General features: G+C 46.2%; 1 protein-coding gene across 1 annotated transcript; it reads right to left on the bottom strand.

The window, feature by feature from the left end:
• Nucleotides 1-2,112: 2,112 nt before the first annotated feature.
• On the bottom strand, nucleotides 2,113-4,037 carry LOC123411555 (UDP-glycosyltransferase 73C6-like). The gene has a single exon (XM_045104521.1). The coding sequence runs from the start codon at nucleotides 3,787-3,789 to the stop codon at nucleotides 2,278-2,280; it is 1,512 nt and encodes a 503-aa protein (XP_044960456.1). The 5' UTR covers nucleotides 3,790-4,037; the 3' UTR covers nucleotides 2,113-2,277.
• Nucleotides 4,038-27,009: the final 22,972 nt, after the last annotated feature.

Genomic DNA, 27,009 nt, shown 5'->3' with positions numbered 1-27,009 from the left:
GTATTCTGTTGGACAGAGTTCTTTCCCTTGGGCTTGTGAGAATTGAAGTTCCTCTGATGTACCATATTGGCAGCAGAAGAGCTTTCCACCGCTTTTCCATTGGAGTCCTTTGCTCTCGAGTTCTGCTCAACACTCAGATGGCCGATGATGTCCTCTACTGAGAACTCACGCCTCTGATGTTTCAGAGTAGTAGCAAAGTTCCTCCAGGAATTAGGGAGCTTAGCAATTATACAGCCCGCGACAAACTTGCCCGGCAAATTGCACTTAAGAACCTCAAGTTCCTTAGCTATGCATATTATCTCATGAGCTTGTTCCAATAGAACGGTTGTCAACCATCTTGTAATCGTGGAACTGCTCCATAACATACATCTCACTCCCAGCATCGGTGGCCCCGAATTTAGATTCGAGCGCCTCCCACAAGTCCTTGGCAACATGCATATGTAAATATGCATCAACCAGCTTATCTCCGATCACGCTAATGACTGCTCCAAGGAATAGGACGGTGGCCTCCTTAAACATCTTCTCCTGTTCAGGAGTGATAGTTTCCGTAGGAGTGACACCGGCTACCCAGAACACGTTCATAGCCGTGAGCCATAAGGTGGTTCTCGTTTGCCAACGCTTGAAAAAAGTACCGGTAAACTTATCCGGTTTCAGTGCAGCAGCAAAACCATTACTCGAAAAATTCCTACAGACATTAGGTTTTTGGATTGTTGAGTAAATAGGCAATTTTCCGAGTAGATTAATCCACAAAATAATAACTAGCATGGCATTGACTAGACTAATGACATACTGATGTTGAGCTAACCTAGCACATACTACGCATATAGTGGATACATCTATGCAAACAAGTAGTACTGCTAGAATAAATACGAACAAGAGGATAAACGAGTCATACCCTCCAATCGGCCAGTTGGCCGTAGCAGCAGCAGCGGCGGCGGCGGCAGAGGCAGTATCCTCTGCCGTCTTCTTCTCGGCTTCCTCGCGGAGACGATCAGCTTCGCTTGGTGAAGACATGGCGATGACGAGGGCGACGCGGACGTAGACGAAGCAGACGGACGGAGGCGAGCAGTCGCGTGATCGCTCCCCAAAAACCTAATCGCCCCTCTCCCGTACAGGAACCGGAGAGGCGAGGTTTCGGAGGCCTGCTCTCCCGTCGACCGTGTACGCGGTAAACGGGACGGAGTCGCCGGCGGCAGCAGCAGTTCAAGGAACGAACGCGTGAGGCAGATGTGATCTGATTTCGTGACGGCTAGGGTAGGCGATCGCGTGCTTATAAAGGCGGCTGGGTGGCGATTTCGTGACGTCTCGGATCGTTTCCTTGTCCGTTACGTATTCTCCGTTCCTGACCGGCAAAAATAAGCGCGTAGGTATGAGCTCGGCTCGGCTCATTCCCGCAACCCGCAACCCGCAACCCGCGGCGAGGCGGGCGGCGGAGGAGGAGGAGTGCGCGAGGGCACCTTCTCTTCTCACTCTCCAATAGCATGTGGAAGAGAGACCCTTATAAAGGGGTCCAAACTCTCCTCCACTAGCGGGGTGGGACTAAACTCCCACCACCTTGCCATGCCACCACCTACATGGGCCCTTTAGATTTTCTGAAATTCTCTAGTGGGCCTAAGGCCCACCTCCAAATTTCAACAATGGGATGGGAAGGAGAGGGTGGGACGGGGGAGGAACAGATCTGGGACGCCGCCGAACGCCGCGGTTAGCTCCGGTAGCTAGGTCGTCCCGAGATCCCCTCTCATGTCTCGTTTCCCTTCATTCCTTCTTTTCTTTTCTACTCCCTTTGTAGACTAATATAAAAACGTTTAGATCACTACTTTAGTCATCTATAATTGTTTCCATATTAGTTTACGAAGAAAGTAGTTGCTAGGATGGAAGGGAGTATGTTTTGCGGGACATGGACGGAAAACGGACCAGAAGCCCTCCGAATCGTGGGAGGGAGCTTTACGTGCAAGGCAAAAAAGCTCTGAATTGGCCTGGTGTTTCCAATACGAATTCGGTGTACAACCAAACATCTGAGGCAAGATTTGATTACCAATTCGTTTTCCTGGGCTGCAATGGAGACATCCAAACGCGGTGTTATCCAAATTGCAACTTCAAACAACTTGTATATAGTAGTAGTTGTGTAAAGTTATAAACTTTTCCAAACAAAAATAATTTACGGAGAAAGGTTTGGATGACCAAGAATCTTCTGAAACTGAACGCTCATTTGTTCAGAAGTAAAAAGGCGTCAGCTCTCTCTGGCTTAGTGCTCTGTGAGACTATGACGACGCTCATTCAGTCGACCGTGCAACCTCCCACGTCCATCTCGAAACTCTTGATCAGATCCAGCAGGTTGCCAAGTGATGACCCGCCCTCCTGCACGGCCGCCCTTGCCTTCTCTGAAAGATCGACTGCCTTCCTCCTCCTCTCCTCCCCCTCTTCTCCCCCGTCCATGATGCTCCTGACGGCCGCCTCAACCACATCTCTCCCCACCACGATCTCCTTCATCGCCACCCACATCAATGGCTCCTTGATCCCGACGCTCACGCCGATCCCGAGCACCTCCACGGCCAGCTTCTCATTCAAGAACTGGTCCGAGAAGTGCGGCCATGTCACCACCGGCAGTCCGGCCGCGATCGCCTCCACCGTGGAGTTCCACCCGCAGTGCGTCACGAAGCCGCCCACGGCCGCGTGGTTCAGGATAAGCACCTGCGGCGACCACCCTCTGATCAGCATCCCGCGCCCGGCGACGCGCTCCTCGAGGTCCCGCAGGAACCCGCGCACGTCCTCGCCGTACTGGTCGGGGTTCTTGAGAACCCAGACAAATGGGTGGCCCGACGCCTCGAGCCCTTTCCCGAGCTCGACGACCTGCTTCGGGTCGGCGTGCACGATGCTCCCGAAGCTGACGTAGACGACGGTGTTGGGCTCCTTGCCTTCGAGCCAACGGAGGCACTCGTCGGCGTCAATGGCGGTGGTGGTGTTCCCTCTCTTTGCTAGCGTCGCGGCGTGCTGGTGGTACAGCGACACGGGCCCGATGGTCCACACCTTCATCTTCCTGGCGTCCGCGTAGCCAGCGACGTACTCCGGCTCCATCTCCACGAAGGAGTTCATGACGACGCCATCGGACTCTGCCAGCGCCAGCTCGATTTCATCGGCCAGCTTCTCGAACCCGGGCGCCCGGAAGAACCCCGGGGCTTGTGCCCTCGTCACCTCGATTCGCCTCTCCACGCCCGGCACGACCACCGGCTCGTTGTCGTCGGCCACGCCGTCGTAGGCGTTGTACCTCTCGACGTTGTGCTGGCACAGGGTGCAGAAGGCGCACATGCTGAAGAAGCTGAGCCGCGGGACCTTGAGATTGGCCGCGACCTGCACGGTCCACGCGTGGCAGAAGTCGGACACGATGCACGTCGGGTACGGCGGGTGCGCGCGGAGGTGGCGCTCCAGCGGCCCCGCGAGGAGCGTCAGCGCGCGGAAGTAGTTGGGCGCGAGGCCGAACGGGATCTTGTCGACGTCGTCGGCGTCCTCAGGCAGGCCCTCGGCGGCGCAGTCGAGCGGGAGCTCCACGAGCCGGATGGGCAGGCCGGACCGGCGCGCGAAGTCGACTGTGGGGCGGATGCGCGCGGCGTTGGACGGCGTGGCGACGACGCTGGCGAGCGCGCCGTGGGTGGCCAGCAGCAGCGCCGTGTCCACCGTCGGGATCACGTGGCCCTGGTACATGAGCGGGACGAACACGAAGTGCGCCTTGGCGGCGCCCCCGACGTCGTCATGGCCGGCCATGGTGGCGTTTGGTACTCCTTGGGAACCCATCCCCTGCAAGCTGCCCGTACTGGTAAGAGAGATGGTTCGATGCCTGGGGCTGTGGCCAGTTCTGTTAGCCCCGTGTCTTAAAAGGTTGCCGGATTCTGAATGCGACGAGCGCCGGCATGGTCGAGATGCGAGGTGACGAGATTGACGAGGTCACTACAAGATTGTCAGTTATGCTAGTGTTTGTCGTTGATGATGACGGAGGCGTGAATATGAGGGCGACGAATGTTTGCTTGTGCAGCTGGCTAGCACAGATGGTACCGAGGACATACGAGTGACAGCAAATTTGTCACTTGTCAGCAGGGCCGTCTCCATGAAACTAGGGGCCCTGGGGAAGTGTAAATATGACCTTATTTTTCAAAGAACATACAAGTAATGGTCACAGATGCAAACTCTTGCTTGATTGTAGAATTTCAGATGTGTGCTATGACATACACATTTAGAAATATACCTAATATCGATGCTAAACAATGAAGGTACCAAACTGATCTCATGTTGTTCTACCTAAAAGCACCATCCGTCTAGCATCAACTCTGCTGTAGTTGTATTGCACAATATAGATAACTACTACGTACTAGACAAGCTACAAAGGCAATTAGAAATAGAAACGTTGGCTACAACCAGCGGGAAAAAAATATAGTGGCGCATCCATAAAAAAAATCTTGGCACATGATTGATCGGATCATATAGACTTAGCAATTAACAGAACGACCAAACTGACGAACAGAACAAGTGGTGGCCGATAGATGAACATCGAATTGGCTTGCATAGCGCGTCTGCAATCAGATCATTGATCACCTGAATGTTCGCCGGCCGGTCGGTGAGATCGTCCATACTCTAATATAGGAAGCAATCTGGGCGCGCGCGCGAATAGCATAGAGATTGGCGTGGGCGACGGAATAGCCGGCCAGGCGATCGGAGTCGCAAATAAAACCTAACGGATTTGTCGTGTGGCAACCAATCAATTGTAGGCCTGTTTAAGCTCCCGTATGATGCTAATGGGCTGGATTGTTGGCTCCTTTTTTTAGATTAAGTTGGACCTAATGTTGTTACCCGATGATTTGGGGCCCCCGAGATTTTGCGGCCCTGTGCGGTCGGCCAGTTTGGCCTCCCTCATCGACGACCCTGCTTGTCAATTATCACTACCACTACGGTACATTGGAGCAACTCCAGCATGTTTCGTATAACTCCCGCGAACCTCCAACAAGAACACTAAGAGCAACTCGAGCCGATCGGCCCCCAGCGCACCCGGCAAATGCTTCTTTGGCGTTGTGTCAGTGTTTTTTTCGTCCTCAGGGCGAGCGAGTTTCCAGCCGCGCCCTCAGATTTCGGCCTCTGCACGTCAACTACTTCACATTTGTATTTTTTGCTGCTAAAAAGTCGCGACGAGTTCGGCGATCATCATGCCACAATTCGGCGATCAACATGCCATAGATTGACGATCAAAATAAAGGGACAATAGGCGTGAAACGAATCAAATAGACGACTCCTCTCCCACGGGACTGCCCGGGTCGGGCTCGTCTTCGGCGTGGCTTCTGCGCTCGGGCTGAGCGTCATCGTTGTGTTGTCTCCGTGGTCGCCGTGGTGATCGCCGCCGGAGAGGGAATCTGGTTTAAGATGAGGCCGCGCTCCACGAGGTACCACGCCTTTACCTGCTTGTCTATTGTCGACATGTCTGCCCCCCATGGTCGGTGTTCCTCTTCTTCGCGGCGACATTGATCATCAACGCCGACCACCGCGCGTTGGATTTCTCCTCCCTCTTGGCAGTGCTGCTCTTGGCGTCGGCGATGCATTTCTCAATCGAAGATTGCAGTTGTTCGACAGCGTGTGCCGCGTCCCTCATCGCCCTGACTTTTTTGGTGCTATCTGGGTACCCTTCTGCCACAACTGGGGAAGGCACGTCCGGATTATTGGTCTCCTTGGCCTTGTCGAGAGCGAGCCGAACTTCCCTCCACTTCTTGCACGACCCGATCCTGGAGAACACGTGAAGAAACTTGAACTCTTGGTCTTCGTTGTTGGCGCGATACATGGCGAACATCCGGACCATCTGCACAGCCGCGGACAAAACATGTCGGTAAAGTACACGGCGACGCGATGAACAAGGGTTGGCGAACTACGTCCATACCTGACCCTCGATGTTGGCGCCACTTCCGGGGCGAGCAGCAATCACCTCGACGATCCCATGCCACTTGTTGCAAGCCGTCTGGATCGCCGACCATGTGGATGTGGACGAAGTCGGGGTCGACTAGCTTGAGTTCGTCGAACCCCGTCTTGATTCCGCAGAGTACGTGTCGGTGTTCTGATTTGCGGCGGTGATCGGGTCGACGCTGGCGGTCTTCCACGCTTTAGCAAGGCACTCATCTTCCTTGGACGTCCACTTGACGCGGGGTTCGGTTAGCTTGGCGTTCGACGCCCGCTTCTTCTCCCCCTTCCTCTTCGGCACTGGTTCCAGGTCCACCTCCACCTGCTCTTCCTCCCCCTCCTCCTTGGCATCGTCGAGCTCGTCGTCAATGTCGCAGCGGTTTCCATTGTGTCATCCTGCACGATGAACGCCGGGTAGGGCACGGCGGCGGCGAAGTCTCTAGTGATGATCTTGTCCATATCGATGTCGGCGTGGTTAAACTGTAGCGCCGAACCGGGCATGAATTGAAGGGCACCATGAAAGCACAATTGCTCCCTAGGGTGGTTTTCATAATTGATCACAACATATGCATCATTGGACTAATGTGTTTTTCAAGTATATTTTAGAAAAGTTCAAAAGATGCTATGGCTTAAGGTTTATGCGGAGATACCCCTAGATACAAGAAAGGAATAATATTGGCTCAAGCTTCAAGCTAGAAGACTCTTCATTTTATATTTGTGAGAAATCAATTTTGAGTCCATAGGAAATCCAATACTATTAAAAGGGGGTGAGGTAGTAAAATGAACTGATTGGTCAAATGCTCAAAGTTAGCCAGCAAAACACCCAGTCATTTTCCCCACATATCCACTTTGTCAAGTTCCACATTCACAAATTCGGTGTAACCAACATTGCCACATCGGACCCACCGAGGTTGGACCTCAGACAAAACCCTAGCCATTCCCACCAACTCGGTGCAACCGAAACTGCATCGGTGCTACCGAGTTTAATGTGACCAACATTCTGTTGCCAAGATACACAAAATCAGAATTTCTGAGTTTTAGTACCGGTGCCACCGAGTTTGGTCATCTAACCGTTAGTCACCTTTTCGGTGCCACCCAGTTCTATATATCGGTCTCACCGAGATTCAAAAGTTCACACCTTTAGTACTAGTCGGTACCACCGAGTTGTCCACTTCGGTGTCACCGAGTTTGCACTTTTGTGTGTAAAGGTTGGATTTTGGCTGCTGCCTATATATACCGCTTAACCCACCTCTCATTCGTTGGAGAAGCACTTAGAACACACACTTCATTTCCAGATCCATTTTCTTAGAGAGAACCACCTACTCATGTGTTGAGACCAAGATATTCCAATCGAATCATTTGAAACTTGGTCTCTAGCATCCCCAAACTGTTTTCCACCAAATCAACCTCTCCTACCCATGCATATTCTGTGAGAGAGTGATTTGTGTTGAGGAGACTATCTTTAGAAGCACAAGAGCAAGGAGTTCATTGATCTACCACATGTTGGAAATATGCCCAAGAGGAAATAATAAAATAGTTATTATTATATTTCTTGTTTCAAGATAATCGTTTATTATCCATGCTATAATTTTATTGAATGGAAACATAAATGCATGTGTGGATATATAGACAAAACAATGTCCCTAGTAAGTCTCTAGTTGACTAGCCTGTTAGTCAAGGATGGTTAAGGTTTCCTAGCCATAGACAAGTGTTGTCACTTGATGACAGGATCACATCATTAGGAGAATGATGTGATGGACAAGACCCAAACTGTAAAAGTAGCATATGATCGTGTCATTTTGTTGCTATTGTTTTCTACATGTCAAGTATTCATTCCTATGACCATGAGATCATGTAAATCAATGACACCAGAGGAATGCCTTGTGTGTATCAAACGTCGCAACGTTATTGGGTCAATATAAAGGTATTCTACATGCATCTCCGAAGGTGTCCGTTGAGTTAGCATGGATCAAGACTGGGATTTGTCACTCCGTGTGACATAGAGGTATCTCGGGGCCCACTCGGTAATACAACATCACAAACAAGCCTTGCAAGCAATGTGACTTAAGAGTTAGTCACGGGGTCTTGTATTACGGAACGACTAAAGAGACTTGCGAGTAACGAGATTGAAATTGGTATGGAGATACCGACGATCGAATCTTGGGCAAGTAACATACCGAAGGACAAAGAGAATGATATACGAGATTGTGTGAATCCTTGACATAGAGGTTCAAACGATAAGATCTTCGTAGAATATGTAGGATCCAATATGGACGTCTAGGTCCTGCTATTGGATTTTTTCCATAGAGTGTCTCGATCATGTCTACATAGTTCTCGAACCCGCAGGGTCTGCACACTTAAGGTTCGGTGACGTTTTTGGTATAATTCAATTATTGATGTTGGTAACCGAATGTTGTTTGGAGTCCCGGATGAGATCCCAGACATCACGAGTATTTTCGGAATGGTTTGGAAACGAAGATTGATATATAGGATTGTTACATTTGGCCTCCAGAAATATTTCGGGCATGACCGGTAAAGTACCGGGATTGACGAATGGGTTCCGGGGTTTTACCGAGAGGGGCCACCCACCTTGGAGAGAACCTAATAGGCCCATGGGTGGCGCACCATCCCTTAATGGGCTGGTGAGGCCAGCCCAATAGGGCTATTTCGGCTAAGACAAAAATACAGGAAAAAAAGAAAAAAAGAGAGGAGGTGGGAAAGAAGGAAATGACTCCTCCTCCAAACCGAATTGGAGGAGGATTCCTTCCTCCTTGGCTCGGCCGACCCCTCCTACTTGTAGTAGGAGGCAAGGCCACCACCCCTTGGTTCCTCCTATATACAGTGGAGGGTTTTAGGGTTTTTGCACCAAAAAGCCTTTGTGAAAACCTCTCTCCCTCCACTACTTCATGACATATCATAGCTAGATCGATACGACACGACGAAGCCCTGCCGGAGTAGCTCCACCACCCTCACCGCTGCGCCATTGTGTTGCCAGAGAATTCAGCTACCTCTTCGTCTCTCTTGCTGGATTAAGAAGGCGGAGATCGTCATCAAGCTGTACGCGTGCTGAATGCGGAGGTTCATCCGTTTGGTACTAGATCGGGATGGATCGTGGGACGGCGGCGATTTGGATAGCGAAGATGTTCCACTACATCAACCGCGTTTCTTAACGCTTCCTGCTTATCGATCTAAAAGGGTATATAGATCCGATCTCCCTCTCGTAGATGATCATTACCATGACAGGTCTTCATGTGCGTAGGAATTTTTTTGTTTCCCATGCAACGTTCCCCAACAGTGGCATCATGAGCTAGGTTCATGCATAAATGAAATCTCGAGTAGAACACAAAAGAGTTTGTGGGTGTTGATGTTCAATTTGCTGCCCTCCTTAGTCTTTTCTTGATTTGGCGGTATTGTTGGATTGAAGCGGCCCGGACCAACTTTACTCGTACGCTTACGAGAGACCGGTTTCATCGATTGACATGCAACTTGTTGCATAAAGATGACTGGTGGGTGTCTGTTTCTTCAACTTTAGTTGAATCGGATTTGACCGAGGCGGTCCTTGGAGAAGGTTAAATAGCAATTTGCATATCACCGTTGTGGCTTTGCGTAAGTAAGATGCGATCATACTAGATACCCATAACAGCCACGTAAAACATGCAACAACAAATTAGAGGACGTCTAACTTGTTTTTGCAGGGTATTCATGTGATGTGATAAGGCCAATGACATGATATGATATATTGGATGTATGAGATGATCATGTTGTAATAGTTAAATATCGACTTGCACGCCGATGCTACGACAACCGGCAGGAGCCATAGTGTTGTCTTTAAACTAACGTTTATGCTTGCAGATGCGTTTACTATATTGCTAGGTAGTAGCTTTAGTAGTAATAGTATAGATAGCACGACAACCTCGATGGTGACACAATGATGGAGATCATGGTGTGGCGCCGGTGACAATGAAGATCATGCCGGTGCTTTTGTGATGGAGATCAAGAAGCACAAGATCATGGCCATATCATGTCACTTATGATTTGCATGTGATGTTAATCCTTTTATGCACCTTATTTTGCTTAGAACGACGGTAGCATTATAAGGTGATCCCTCACTAAAATTTCAAGATAAAATTGTGTTCTCCTCGACTGTGCATCATTGCGACAGTTTGTCGTTTCGAGACACTATGTGATGATCGGGTGTGGTAGGCTCAACGTTCACATACAACGGGTGCAAAACAGTTGCACACACGGAACACTCGGGTTAAACTTGACGAGCCTAGCATGTACAGACATGGCCTCAGAACACAAGATACCGAAAGGTCGAGCATGAATCATATAGTTGATATGATCAACATGGAGATGTTCACCACTGAAACTATACTCAACTCACGTGATCGGACTTGAGTTAGTGAATTTGGATCATGCGACACTCGAATGACCAGAGGGATGTCTATTTGAGTGGGAGTTTACTAGTAATATGATTAGCTAAACTCAATTGTCTTGAACATAGTCTAAGTAATCTTTGCAAAATTTTATGTTGTAGATCAATGGCTCGCGCAGTAGCAACCCTGAATTTCAATACGTTCCTAGAGAAAGCTAAGCTGAAAGATGATGGTAGCAACTTTGTAGATTGGGCTCGAAATCTAAGGCTTATATTCCAAGCCGGGCATAAGAATTATGTCCTTGATGCAGCGCTAGGAGATGAACCACCCGCTACGGCTGACCAAGACGTTTTGAACGCTTGGCAAGCACGTAAGGATGACTACTCACTGGTTCAATGTGCATTTTTGTATGGCTTGGAACCGGGACTTCAAAGACGTTTTGAACATCATGGAGCATATGAGATGTTCCAGGAGTTGAAGTTTATCTTTGAGAAAAATGCCCGGATCGAAAGGTATGAGACCTCCGATAAATTCTATGCTTGCAAAATGGAGGAGAATTCGTCTCTCAGTGAATATGTGCTCAAAATGTGTGGGTACTCAAACCATCTACGTGAGCTGGGGATCGCTCTCCCGCAAGAAGCTATCACTTACAGAATTCTTCAGTCACTGCCACCTAGCTACAAGAGCTTCGTGTTGAACTATAACATGCAAGGGATGAACAAGTCACCAAGCGAGTTATTTGCGATGCTGAAAGTCGCTGAGTCAGAAATCCAGAAAGATCATCAAGTGTTGATGATCAATAAGACCACTAGTTTCAAGAAAAAACGACAAAGGTAAGAAGGTAACTCCAAGAAGAGTGGCAAAGCTGTTGCCCCTCCGACGAAGAAACCCAAGGCTGGACCTAAGACGGAAACTGAGTGCTATTATTGCAAGGGGACTGGTCACTGGAAGCGCAACTGCCCCAAGTATCTGGCCGATAAGAAGGCGGCCAACGCCAAACAAGGTATATATGATATACATGTTATTTATGTGTACCTCACCAACTCTCGTAGTAGTGCCTGGGTATTTGATACCGGTTCTGTTGCTCACATTTGCAACTCGAAACAGGAACTGCGGAGTAAACGAAGGCTGGCGAAGGATGAAGTGACGATGCGCGTGGGAAATGGTTCCAAGGTTGATGTGAACGCCGTCGGCACAGTCCCATTTCAGTTACCATTGGGATTAGTTATGAACTTAAATAATTATTATTTAGTGCGTGCGTTGAGCATGAAGATTATATTCGGATCATGTTTATTGTGAGACAGTTACTCATTTAAGTCAGAGAATAATGGTTGTTCTATTTATATGAGTAATATCTTTTATGGTCATGCACCCAATGTGAGGGGTTTGTTCATATTGAATCTCAATTGTGATGACACTCATATTCATAACATTGAGACCAAAAGATGTAGAGTTAACAATGATAGCACCACTTTCTTGTGGCACTTCCACTTAGGTCATATTTGTGTTAAGCGCATGAAGAAACTCCATGCTGATGGACTTTTGGAGTCACTTGATTTTGAATCACTTGACACATGTGAACCATGCCTCATGGGCAAGATTACTAAGACTCCGTTCTCTGGAACAATGGAGCGTGCAAGTGACTTATTGGAGATCATACATACCGATGTTTGCGGACCAATGAGCATAGAGGCGCACAGTCGATATCGTTATTTTCTCACATTCACTGACGATTTGAGTAGGTATGGCTATATCTACTTGATGAAGCACAAGTCTGAAACGTTTGAAAAGTTTAAAAAATTTCAGAGTGAAGTTGAAAATCATCGTAGCAAGAAGATCAAGTTCCTACGATCTGATCGAGGAGGAGAATATCTGAGTTACGAGTTTGGTGCTCACTTAAGACAATGTGTAATTGTTTCACAGTTGACACCGCCTGGAACACCACAGCGTAATGGTGTGTCCGAATGTTGTAATCGTACTTTATTAGATATGGTGCGATCTATGATGTCTCTTACCGATTTGCCATTATCGCTTTGGGTCTTTGCATTGGAGACAGCTGCATTCACTTTAAATAGGGCACCATCAAAATCCGTTGAGACGACACCATATGAGCTATGGTATGGCAAGAAGCCAAAGTTGGCGTTTCTTAAAGTTTGAGGGTGTGATGCTTATGTCAAAAAGCTTCAGCCTGAAAAGCTGGAACCCATAGCGGAAAAGTGCGTCTTCATAGGTTACCCAAAAGAGACAGTTGGATATACCTTCTATCTCATATCCGAGGGCAAAGTGTTTGTCGCTAAGAATGAAGCTTTTCTTGAGAAAGAGTTTCTCTTGAAAGAATTGAGTGGGAGGAAGATAGAACTTGATGAGGTTGCGGAACCTCTGCTTCAACAAGATGGTGGCGCAAGGCAGAAAGAAATTTCTGTCGAGGCAAAACCAGTTGAAGAGGAAGCTAATGATGATGATTATGAAGCTTTAGATCAAGTTACTGTCGGACCTTGTAGGTCGACAAGAGCACGTACTGCTCCCGAGTGGTACGTGAATCCTGTCTTGTCAATCATATTGTTGGACATCAATGAGCCTGTGAATTCTGGAGAAGCAATGGTGGGCCCAGATTCCAACAGATGGTTAGAAGCCATAAAATCCGAGATAGAATCTATGTATGAAAAGAGTATGGACTTTGGAAGTATTACCTAAAGGTCGCAAGGCTATTCAGAACAAATGGATTTTTAAGAAGAAGACAGACGCGAACGGTAATGTGACCGTTTATAAAGCTCGACTTGTGGCAAAGGGATTTTCACAAGTACAAGGAGTTGACTACGATGAGACATTCTCACCTGTAGCGATGCTTAAGTCCGTCCGAATCATGTTAGCAATAGATGCATTTTTCGATTATGAAATATGGCACATGGATGTCAAAACGGCGTTCCTTAACGAGTTTCTTAAGAAAGAGTTGTTATGATGCAACCCGAAGGTTTTGTCGATCCAGAGAATGCTGACAAGGTGTGCAAGCTCCAGCGATCCATTTATGGACTGGTGCAAGCATCTTGGAGTTGGAATCAGCGCTTTGATGAGGTGATCAAGGCGTTTGGGTTTGTACACGTTTTTGGAGAAGCTTGTATTTACAAGAAAGTGAGTGAGAGCTCTATAGCGTTTCTAATATTATATGTGGATGGCATATTGCCGATTGGAAACAATGTGGAGTTTTTGGAAAGCGTAAATGATTACTTGAATTAATTTTTTTCAATGAAAGACCTAGGAGAAGCTGCTTACATATTGGGCATAAAGATCTATAGAGATAGGTCGAGACGCCTAAATAGCTCTTTCACAAAGCACATACCTTGATAAAGTTTTGCAGAAGTTCAAAATGGTACAATCCAAGAAGGGGTTCTTGCGTGTGTTACAAGGTATAAAGTTGAGTAAGACTCAATGTCCGGTAACTGCAAAAGATAGAGAAAAGATGAGTGTCGTCCCCTATGCTTCAGCCATAGGGTCTATCATATAAGCAATGCTGTGCACAAGACCGGATGTCAGCCTGGCCATAAGTATGACAGGCATGTTTCAAAGTGATCCACGAGTGGAACACTGTGCGGCGGTCAAGAATATTCTAAAGTACCTGAAAAGGACTAAGGAAAGTTTCTCGTTTATGGAGGTAACGAAGAGCTCATCGTAAAGGGTTACATCGATGCAAGCTTTGACACTGATCCGGATGACTCTAAGTCGCAAACCGGATACGTATTTATTCTTAACGGGGGATGCGGTAAGCTGGTGCAGTTCCAAACAAAGCGTCGTAGGTGATTCTACATGCGAAGCTGAGTACATAGCTGCCTCAGAGGCGGCCAAGGAGGGTGTCTGGATGAAGCAGTTCATGTCAGATCTTGGAGTAATGCCAAGTGCACTGGATCCAATCAATCTGTTATGTGACAACACTTGTGCCATTGCTCTAGCCAAGGAACCAAGGTTTCACAAGAGGACCAGACACATACAGCGACGCTTCAACGCCATCTGCGATCACATAAAGGAGGAGGACATAAATATTTGCAAAGTGCACACAGATCTGAATGTTGCACATTCGCTGCCTAAACCTCTTCCACGAGCAAAGCATGAACAACACCAGAACTGTATGGGTGTTAGATTCATTACATTGTAAATCACATGGAGTTGTGAGGCTAGATTATTGACTCTAGTTCAAGTGGGAGACTCTTGGAAATATGCTCTAGAGGTAATAATAAAATAGTTATTATTATATTTCTTGTTTCAAGATAATCATTTATTATCCATGCTATAATTGTATTGAATGGAAACATAAATGCACGCGTGGATATATAGACAAAACAATGTCCCTAGTAAGTCTCTAGTTGACTAGCCTGTTAGTCAAGGATGGTTAAGGTTTCCTAGCCATAGACAAGTGTTGTCACTTGATGACGGGATCACATCATTAGGAGAATGATGTGATGGACAAGACCCAAAATATAAACGTAGCATATGATCGTGTCATTTTGTTGCTATTGTTTTCTACATGTCAAGTATTCATTCCTATGACCATGAGATCATGTAACTCACTGACACCAGAGGAATGCCTTGTGTGTATCAAACATCGCAACATTACTGGGTGACTATAAAGGTACTCTAGAGGCATCTCCGAAGGTGTCCGTTGAGTTAGCATGGATCAAGACTGGGATTTGTCACTCCGTGTGACGGAGAGGTATCTCGGGGTCCACTCGGTAATACAACATCACAAACAAGCCTTGGAAGCAATGTGACTAAAGAGTTAGTCACGAGTTCTTGTATTACAGAATGAGTAAAGAGACTTGCCAGTAACGAGATTGAAATAGGTATGGAGATACCGACGATCGAATCTCGGGCAAGTAACATACCGAAGGACAAAGGGAATGATATACAGGATTGTGTGAATCCTTGACATAGAGGTTCAACCGATAAGATCTTCATAGAATATGTAGGATCCAATATGGACGTCAAGGTCCCGCTATTGGATATTGGCCAGAGAGTGTCTCGGTCATGTCTACATAGTTCTCGAACCCGCAGGGTCTGCACACTTAAGGTTCAGCGACGTTTTCGGTATAGTTGAATTATTGATGTTGGTAACCGAATGTTGTTCGGAGTCTCGGATGAGATCCCGGACGTCACGAGTGTCTTCGGAACGGTCCAGAAATGAAGATTGATATATAGGTGAAAGGATGTGGATGTCGCCTAGAGGGGGGGGGGGTGAATAGGCGCTTTAAAATAATTACGGTTTAGGCTTGAACAAATGCGGAATAAAACTAAAGTTTAATATGTCAAGGACAAAACATAAAACAACCAGGTCACCTATGTGCACCAACAACTTATGCTAAGCAAGATAAACAACTAAGTGATAGCAAGATATATGACAAGAAACAATATGGCTATCACAAAGTAAAGTGCATAAGTAAAGGGTTCGGGTAAGAGATAACCGAGGCACGCGGAGACGATGATGTATCCCGAAGTTCACACCCTTGCGAATGCTAATCTCCGTTCGAGCGGTGTGGAGGCACAATGGTCCCCAAGATGCCACTAAGGCCACCGTAATCTCCTCACGCCCTTGCACAATGCAAGATGCAGTGATTCCACTAAGGGACCCTTGAGGGCGGTCACCGAACCCGTAGAAATGGCAAACCTTGGGGGCGGTCATCGGTACCCGTACAAATTGCTTGGGGAAATCTCCACAACCTAATTGGAGACCCCGACGCTTGCCCAGAGCTTTACACCACAATGATTGAGCTCCGAGACACCACCAATCTTCTAGGACGCCAAAGCATCCACGAAGAACAATATCTAGGGTACTAAGTACCAAAGGTAATAGGCTTCTCAAACTTCACTTCCACGTATCACCGTGGAGAACTCAAACCGATGCAACTAATGCAATGACAAGAACACACGAAGTGGACAAGTCCCTCACACTAGAATGCCTCCACAACAACAAAAGCTATGGAGAAATATAAGAGGAAGAACAAGGAGCTCACAAAGAACTCCAAGATCTAGATCCAAGGGGTTCCCCTCACATAGAGGAGAAAGTGATTGGTGGAGATGTGGATCTAGATCTCCTCTCTCTTCTCCCTCAAGAACAAGCAAGAATCATTGGAGGGATTGAGAGTAATCAAGCTCTAAGAAGGTCAACAATGAGGGTAGAACATGAGCTCAACGAATAGATAAGTCCAAGGGGGAAGAAGACCCCCTTTATATAGTGGGGGAAGAAATCAGACCGTTACCCCCACTTACAGCCCGAGCACAGCGGTAGTACTGCTAGCCCTGGCGGTACTACCGCTAGCTCATGTCGGTACTACTGCTAGACCCTGGCGGTACTACCTCTAGCCCTGGTGGTACTACCTCTAGAGAAAGTCTTCGCAAAAAGTCTGACGAAGAACAACCGCTGAGAGAGAGGTACTACCGTCCCGAAGCGGTACTACCACCCACCCGGAGCGGTACTACCGCTCCTAGAGCGGTACTACCGCTAGTGAGCGGTAGTAAGAAATTACTACCGCTCCGGGGGTTGCATTACAGCTCCGGGGGCGGTACTATCGCTACAAGAGTGGTACTACCGCTGGCACTAGGAGCGGTACTACCACTGGATACTAAATCTGCTCTAACTTTCGCATACGGACTCTGATTTCAACGAAACCAAGTTTTTTGGAAAGCTAATGACGTGGGATAACACAATATTGATAGAAATATCAATAATAAGCAAGTGAGAAAAGGCCCATAAGAAAATGGTGAGAACCCTTCTTCAAATAAGACCGGTAAAAACTCCCAACATCGAGAACATCATAGAAGATGCATATGGACTCCGTTTTAGATGAACTCGAGCTTCTCATGAAGATGACCATAAGCTATAAAAATCACAAAGAGAAACACCAAACAAGAACCAAGAAGTATGATGCAAGGATGCAAATGGTTTGAGCTGTCAACGAACGATACGATCAAGCTACTCACTTGAGAGCCCCCCTTGACAGTACAACAATCTATCCTAAAACAGAAAACCTATCAAGGGCAAACCTGTACCTTGAACCTCGTCCTCTTGAGCTAGATGATGATGATCTTGGCTTCATCAAGATGGACCACCTTTCTTGATTGCGTTGGCTTGATGAAGACTAGTTGATTGCTCCCCCATACTCACTATGGGTGATCCACTCTTCAGCATATCTTCACAAGTCCATTGCCACCACAATGGACGGCAAGCTTCAAGCATGATATATTTGTGTTGATCCACTTGAACTTGCACACCGCAATCTTGATGACGATCACCACTTGACATCATCCTTCATGGGTTGTATGAGATCTTCCTTTTGACGCAAGCCCATGGAAACACACCTAACCCCCACATAGAACTCTCACGAAGACCATGGGTTAGTACACAAACACGTAACGGACAATGCTTACCATACCATGGGATCACTTGATCCCTCTCGGTACATCTTGTACGCTTTATATGTTGATCATCTTGATTTACTCTTTGTTTGACGATCTTGATCAACCTTGCGTCTCTATGACCATTCTTTGGATAATACCTTGAATACCATCTTGGTCATCATATAAACTCCTTGAACCCAACAGATGGACTTCAAGAAGTGCCTATGGACAAATCCTATAAATATAACTTAAGGCAACCATTAGTCCATAGGAATTTTCATCAATTACCAAAACCACATATGGAGAGATATGCTCTAACAATAGGATTGTTGCATTTGGCCTCCGAAAAGATTTCGGGCATTACCTGTAAAGTACCGGGAGTGACGAATCGGTTATGTGGTTTTACCGGGAGGGGCCACCCACCCGGGAGAGAACCTAATAGGCCCATGGGTGGCGCACCAGCCCTTCGTGGGCTGGTGAGGCCAGCCCAATAGGGCTATTTCGGCTAAGAGAACAATAAAGGAAAAAAGGAAAAAATTGGAGGAGGATTCCTTCCTCCTTGGCTCGACCAACCCATCTGTAACGCCCAAGATGCGACCCTATCCTTATTTTGGCACGAGGGCCTCGATAGAGATAGAAACGCATCTCATCGTTTTGCAAGAATGGATATCGTTACAAGTACATGTACTAAAAAGAAGAGATATATAGAATTGGCTTACACTCGCCACAGGCTACATCAGAGTCACATCAATACAATACACAAACATCATGTAGAAGAGCAGGGTCCGATTACGGACGAAAACTAACGATAAAAGAACGACGTACATCTTTGCTATCCCAGGGTGCCGACCTGGAACCCATCCTAGATTGATGATGAAGAAGAAGAAACTCCAAAGCACAATCATCGCGCTCACGTCATAATATCACTTTTCCTTAGCCTACAACTGGTGTTGTAGTAATCTGTGAGACACAGGGGACTCAACAATCTCATTTCGAAAGGTATCAAGACTAGCAAAGCTTAATGGTGAGGTATGGTTAAGTGGTGAGGCTGCAAAAAGCGACTAAGCATTTATTTGGGGTGGCTAACTTACGAGTACAAGAATAAAAGAGGGGATGATCTACGCATAGCGGACGCGAACTACTGATGATTAAATGAATGATCCTGAACACCTACTTACGTCAAACATAACCCCTCAGTGTCCTTGATCGGAGAAGGAGCTCACGAAAGAGACAGTCACGGTTACACACTGAGTTGGCAAGTTTTAATTATGTTACTTCAAGTTATCTAGAACTGGATGTTAAACAAAGTTCCACGTTGTCATATAACCGCAGGCACGACTTTCCGAAAGATTTAACCCTGCAGGGGTGCTCCCACTAGTCCATCACAAGCTACCACACGCTGGGATGGAATGATCTCGACCAGGTAGACCCGTGATATCGTCGGGTTCCTATTGGAAAACCTCAACCTCGAGATAGCCCAAAGCATCATCGGAATCCCTCGCACAAGACGCTCGAGAAAGGTAAAACAAGTCCGGCAAGGGTGCCCGATGTGTCGACGATCCCGATAGGAGTCGCGTATCTCGTTCTGAGAACACGACGAATAAGCAACACGTACGGTGGCCTGATAGAAATCACCCAAGTTGCCCTGGGTTGGCCCCGCGCAGTGCTCTGTTTTGGACCAGCACTGGCCCTCCCTGTATTATGTTGAATTACTCCTCGGGTTCATGACGCCCTATATTTTCCGTATTAACAAAATTATTATGTTGGGCAAATATAGTACCAATGTTGGATCTTGCCAGACGAGCTTTATCCCAAAACGAGAATCTAGGGGGTCCCCATAACAACCCCAAGCATGTTAGGAATGCTCATTTATGGAACAGAACACCGGTAGCCAAAACTAAGGCGGCAAAGGTGGAACAAAACACCAGGCTAGAAAGGCCGAGCCTTCCACCTTCTACCAAGTATATAGGTGCATTAATTTAAATAACGTTAATAGGGTGATATAATAAGGAACCCATGTTATCACATGGAAGCAACTGCACCTGCAGCTAGCAACACTAACATATGGTTAAGCAAGCGATAACATAGCCAATCAGTGGTTTGCTAGGTTAGGATCAGGTTGAAGATTTTCATGACAATGTTGGGAGGCTGATATTTAACAGGTGGTAGGCAGCGAGACATAACGGTAGAATGAAATAACTAGCATGGCAATGATAGTAATGATATCTAGGGAAATGATCATCTTGCCTGAGATTCCGCTTAGAAGAAGAACGACTCCGTGAAGCAGACGAACCGACGTAGTCGAATGATCCTCACATTCCGACACGCTTGCGGAACTCTATCGTGACGAAGCAAACCGAAAATAAGAATCAACACAAAATATCCACCAGGACACATGCACAATATGATGCACGATCAGTTTTAAATATCCAAGGCATGGCATGGCAATTCACATCTACCAAATACTACACGTTAAGTGAAGCTCAATATGCAACGAGTTGCATATTGACGAAACGCCATGTTTAATTATTTAGTTCACTCCCGTTTATTAACACGGCAATGTTAAAAATGTTGTTAACATGGCAAGGGGTGAAGTACCAATTAAACGACCTATCTAGGTATTTTAAATGAGGCCGGAAACGACATATAACATTTCCGAAGCGACCCCACGCGTTAAATTCTAAATCTGTCCATATTTGTCCTAACCACAGTTTATGTTTGTTAAACAACAAAACAAAGTGGTTCACGTGATTCTACTCGTCATTCTAGTCCACTTATATATATGGATCAACTCCAACGGAGCTACGGTTAATTATCTACGACCTAAACCGTTTCTAACACGTCGACGCGCAAACTGGTGCAAACAACACACCTAACGTCCTTAACATGCATGTGAGTTGGAAATTATTATTCTACGTGAAATTCTAGCCAAGTTACATATCTAACTCGTCGGAATTCGACATACAGATTAAGATCACGGGCGTTTGAAAATATGCTCTTTTTTTGAAATTAAATAAATTCGCAAAACTAAAAAAAAACACTAACGGGCCGAAACTGGATGTGACCCAAAACAGGACATGGGCACAATGTAGTTATACTATGCACATGCGCAAACTAGAGGGGCTCAACGGGGGCTCACCTTCGGGCCTTCAGGCCGGCTGTGGGAGGATAAGGCCCAACCGAGGCGGGGGGAGGTGGGCCGGCCTTGGCTTCCTGGGCCTTCGGTGGCCTGGGCCACGCTGAGCCAGTAGGCGGGCAGCTGGGCCTGGAGGCGTGTTGGCCGGGGCAAGCATGGGCGCTTCGCTCGGTCAACGCGAGGCAGAGCTGCTCCTGCTCCCATGGCGTGCGGCGGCGACAGAGCTCGATGCAGGGCGCAGGTGCGACGAAGCCATGGGGCAACGCCGGGTATGGACGGATCCGGCCGTCGGGGCCCCATTCCCGACGACGACAGCTTGAGGCGGAGCCGGGGTGAGGAGATCGAGCAGTGGGGCGCAGAGGGCGGCGGACGACGGCAACGAAGTCAGGCGGGCGGAGGCGTGGGCTCACAGCGGCGGGGACGGGTGGCTACGGCGAGCTCAGCGGGTAGCAGGGTCGCCGGCCGGCGCGGGATCGAACTCCCACCGATCCAGATCGGGAGCGACGGCTGCATCGTGGAGATGTAGGAGCGCGGGCTCGCGTTGGCGGCTGTGAGGGCAGTCGGCCCGGGCGGGCTTGCTTCAGGCTGGCGGGCCCTGGCGGCGGCTGGGGGAGGAGGAGAGAGAGTCGGCTAGGGTTAGGTTTTTTGGTGGGCACATATCCCGAGGCGGGTGGATGGCTGTCTATATATAGGGAAACCGGCTAGGGTTGCAGATTTCAGCTCCGATTACGACCGTAGGATCGGAATCGGACGGTCCCGGTGTGCGGGTAGGGCTAGATGGGCTGTGTGGAGTGGCTAGGTGGGGATGAGAGGAAACACGGGCGACCCGGCAACAATACATAAAACCAAAAAACGTTCGACCATAAACCGAAGACGGTGCCGCTACGGTCGACCGTTCGGGTACGAGACGAACTCCGATTGCGATGAAAATTGGCAAGCGGCCTACCTATATTAAAATAAGTCCGCACGCCAAGTTTCGACCCAATCCGAGAATGTTTTATACACACTTTTAAAAACAATATTTGAACCGATGCCGCGGGCGCGTGCGTGTGTGGTCGGGCTCAAAACTGAAAGCGATGAACACGGAGAGAACTGGCGAGTAACAACGGGTGTATGTTTTGAAATATGATGGCAACGGAGTGCCAATGCAATGCGGATGATGCACATTATGCGATGATGAACGCAACAAAAAATAATAACAAAGTGACAACAGAATAAATGGGGAATCTTCTGGAGCATCGGTCTCGGGCTGTCACAACTCTCTTACACTACAAGAGGATCTCGACCCGAGATCCAAGAATGAAAGGGAAGAGGAAGAGAAAGAGCGAGAGGTAAAACTTAGTTGCTTCTTTGACAAACGAGTGAAAATAATGAATCTTGGAGGTTAGACAAAGATGAAGAATGATATGAGAAACAAGCAAGAATTCAATCAAAATTTCGGCACCACTTCGGTAGGAAAAGGGGACAATTTTTTTGATAAGATAGAAAGATCTAGACAATATTCAAAAAAACCAACTAAATTGATAAGCAAGGAAAGAACATGGTTTTGATAGAACAAGATGATAGACTGAAGAGAGCAACATCACCACAACTCCGGAACCAGAGAATAGAAACTAGATCTTTGAGAAGAATATAATGAATAAGAAAATGACAATTTCCATCACAATTGAATTTGGAAAGCATCCTTGTAAGAAGAATTGAACGGAGTTGTTGGCAAACCAACAACGGAAAGGATAGCTTGTAGTGGACTTATGAAAACCATACCAAAATAATGAGGTGACAATCAGCCACTAAGAGAAACAAGGATTGATTGGATGCAACTAGAAAGGCAAAACTTCTTTAACCAAGAGGATACATTGAAAACTTGGATTAATGGCAACACCATAATAGCAACAATCCTTAGACAAAGCTTTAGGTGAAATCTAAACTAAGATAGCTCAATGAAGAAACCATGAGTTAAGAATAATATCATGATCAAAGGATTGGTGGGTTTAAATATCTCATTCTTGAAACAACTTCTCTTCGCGACTCCTCCACTAACAAGAACGCTATAATACCACCTCAAGGATAACAGATGAATAATTGCATTTGAAATGCAAGATAAGGAATACTTGAGCTCCCAACAATAATCTTGAAGAACACATTGAGAATGAATTGAATCCTAGATGAACCACCATGAAGGACCTCCGGAATATAAGGATGATAGGGAAAAAATTGAAGCTTGAAAAAGAATAAGATTGAGGCCTTACAAAGATTTAGATGAAGCTTCACAAAGTGATACTTGAGATAACTTGGAGTTACGGAAAAGAAAAGCTGAGCACATGCGAAAGAATTGATATCATCAGCTACTCCGAAAGAAGAATTGAAATCACTTGAAACAAGAATAAGAATTATGTTATGCTTATCCTTCATCAAGTTAAATTGATGACAAGCAACGGATTTAGCACACCACTTATTCTTCTTTAAAAGATTGAGGAGAGATATGCGCACAAACTTGAAGAAGTCTTGAAGGAGACACCGGTAAGAATTGGAATGAATGGGGATACATGAGAATGAAGATATCACGAGCCACCTGACAGAAAACTTGAACAAGCATTGGAATAATTGAGAGACGAATGAAGAGACAACAATTGAGAAGAATTTGAGGATGAAAGCTGAAAGCTGAGAACGAATAAATCTTCTGAAATGATGGTCTTCGGAGGATCAAGGAAATAAAACAATTCTGGAATGCATCGGATAGCAAGAAAGGGATTACTCATGATCGAGAACAATTCAAGATGATAACACAAATCTAAAATGATGAATCTTCAGGAGAATGGACCAAGATTTGAGAGAAAAACCCCTTCGGTCTTCCAAGCTGAAAATGATGAGGATAACACCACCAAGAATAACTAAGACACTACGGAACACAAAATATGCAAGGTTGAGCCAATGATGAACATTAATTCGAATAGATATTGGAAAAGAGATAAGACTGAAGAAAATCATTCTTACGTCATATTTGAAAATAATTAGAGATCTCCAGAAAAGATTAGAGGAGCCAGGTAAGATCCTCGAAAGAACCTGTGGGTTATGGGCTCACTCAAAGAAACCACCGTTGAAATAATTGATTAGGAAGAGAGATATTGCACCGATATAACTGAGAACTTGATGATTGGGAACCTCGAAATAATCGAAAGGATTGAAAACAAGAAACTTCTGAGAATCTTCAACACACCGGATAGAATAGAGAGAGATGACAACAAGAAAGACTTGATATGAATTACCAATATGGGAAGGAATTTAAAGGATGAAAAGGACATGATGAACACCTATAACTTGAATTGAATCCACCGGAGAGATACCAAGAATGAAGAAAGATGAACACGAAACTCCTAAGAATCTTCACAACGAATCACCGGATAAGAAAGAAAAGAAAAAAAATCGGGAGCAACAATGAATTGAAAAAAGCACTTGGATGACTAATCACACAAGAAAAGGGGCGGAAGGGCGGGAAAAACAAAACCACTTGGGACAGATGAGATGAACTCCAGAAAGAAATGAGAGATTGATCTTGCAAAGTTCGAAATGATTGAATTCACTTGAAGAGAAGCACACCGGTTGGAAAAGAATTGACATGACAACTTGATTGAGCAAAGAATTGCATTCCCGTAAAAATATGAGAACACCTCTTGCAAAGATATGAATTCACCACTTGACACTGAAGCAACTCGAATTACCATACTCCAACAAAACAAAGGATGAGACTTACGAAACAAGCCAGAACAAATTCATGACATAGATTTTGTCCGATATTTTCGTGGATAGGATCGCACGGGCTCTATCCTACAGTAGCTATCATGTACAAGGCAGTGCACACGACATACGAAGTGTCCCCAAGTTGTAGCAAGCTACTAGGACTCTTGAAGACACAATGAGAACCGCTATAAGACGACCATGAACAAACAAATCCACTAGATGTCGAACCCCAACCTCACATCATGCATCTATCGGAAGATTGTCCTATAATTAACTACTTGAATTCCCGCCTAAGAACTCTTGAAATGTCTGGTCATGCAATCTGGTCCACGGATACAAGGAGTAATATATCACTCAACTCCTATACTAACCCGTCCAGTGTATCACATCCGTCAACACATAACCAGAAATCTCGAAAACTAATCTATCTGAGACCCTCGTAATCACAACGATACTAAGTGTGGCGATACATCCGGACCTATCTGCACCAGTACTAGGGAAGCCGGACTCCTCTCGCCACTACTAGTATTGAAGCAATTTCGAACATCCTCCGTCCTGAGATACTAAGAAATCTGAATGATAGAGTTGTGCTCAAAAATCCCCTAAAGCTCAACTCCCCGGAAGAAATAAAGTCAGACAGGAGACACCAAGCCAGAACTTAGTCACATCGACATCATATAGATTCCAAAAATATCCGCGCGATCCTAAAAAAATTTGAGTGAGAAGAGGAGTAGAATTAAAATTATTAAGTCATGAACCTCACCAGAGCATAGATGAGGAGAAAAAAAGAAACATACTCTCCGATATAACTAAGACTCAAAACAGTTTTTCCCTAGACTCGACTCGGCCAAGTTCGATCAATCAAGGGGGCTCCTAGGTCGGTACTGCTCTGATACCAACTTGTAATGTCCAAGATGCGACCCTATCCTTATTTTGGCACGAGGGACTTGATAGGGATAGAAGCGCATCTCGTCGTTTCGCAAGAATGGATATCGTTATAAGTACATGTAGTGAAAAGAAGAGATATATGGAATTGGCTTACACTCTCCACACGCTCCATCAGAATCACATCAGTACAATACACACACATCATATAGAAGAGTAGGGTCTGACTACGGACGAAAACAAACGATAAAAGAATGACGTCCATCCTTGCTATCCCAGGCTGCCAGCCTGTAACCCATCCTAGATCGATGATGAAGAAGAAGAAACTCCAAAGCACAATCATTGCGCTCACGTCATAATATCACTTTACATGTGCCTTCAACTGGTGTTGTAGTAATCTGTTAGCCACAGGGGACTCAACAATCTCATTTCCAAAGGTGTCAAGACTAGCAAAGCTTAATGGGTGAGGTATGGTTAAGTGGTGAGGCTGCATCAAGCGACTAAGCATTTATTTGGGGTGGCTAACTTACGAGTACAAGAATAAAAGAGGGGATGATCTACGCATAGTGGACACGAACTACTGATGATAAATGAATGATCTTGAACACCTACTTATGTCAAACATAACCCCTCTATGTCCTTGATCGGAGAAGGAGCTCAAGAAAGAGACAATCACGGTTACGCACTCAGTTGGAAGTTTTAATTACGTTACTTGAAGTTATCTAGAACCGAATGTTAAACAAAGTTTCCACGTTGCCACATAACCGTGGGCACAACTTTCCGAAAGATTTAACCCTGCAGGGGTGCTCCAACAAGTCCATCACAAACTACCACATGCTGCGATGGAATGACCTCGATCAGGGAGACCCGTGATCTCCTCGGGTTCCTATTGGAAAAACTCGACCTCGAGATAGCCCAAAGCATCCTCGGAATCCCTCGTACAAGACGCTCGAGAAAGGTAAAACAAGTCCAGCAAGGCCGCTCGCCGTGTCGACGATCCCGATAGGAGCCGCGTATCTCGTTCTCAGGACACGAGGGATAAGTGACGCGTACGGTGTCATGATAGAAATCACCCAAGTTGCGGTGGGTTGGCCCCGCATAATGCTCTGTTTTGGACCAGCACCATCAGCACTCGCCCTCCCTGTAATATATTGAATTACTCCTGGGGTTCATGATGCCCTATGTTTTCATTATTAACAAAAAAAATTGTTGGGAAAATATAGTACCAATGTCGGGCCTTGCCAGACGAGCTTTATCCCAAAACGAGAATCTAGGGGTCCCCATAACAACCCAAGCATGTTAGGAGCGCTCATTTATGGAACATAACACCGATAGCCGAAACTAAGGCGACAAAGGTGGAACAAAACACCAAGCTAGAAAGTACGAGCCTTCCACCTTCTACAAAGTATTTAGGTGCATTAATTTAAACAACATTAATAGGGTGATATACCAAGGAACCCATGTTATCACATGGAAGCAACTGCACCTGCAACTTGCAACGCTAACACATGGTTAAGCAAGCGATAACATAGCCAATCAATGGTTTGCTAGGTTATGATC

The sequence above is a fragment of the Hordeum vulgare genome, chromosome 7H (assembly GCF_904849725.1).
Source record: "Hordeum vulgare subsp. vulgare chromosome 7H, MorexV3_pseudomolecules_assembly, whole genome shotgun sequence".
Taxonomy (NCBI): domain Eukaryota; kingdom Viridiplantae; phylum Streptophyta; class Magnoliopsida; order Poales; family Poaceae; genus Hordeum; species Hordeum vulgare.
The sequence above is the reverse complement of the archived record's forward strand: the minus strand, read 5'-3'. Positions and strand labels throughout refer to the sequence as shown.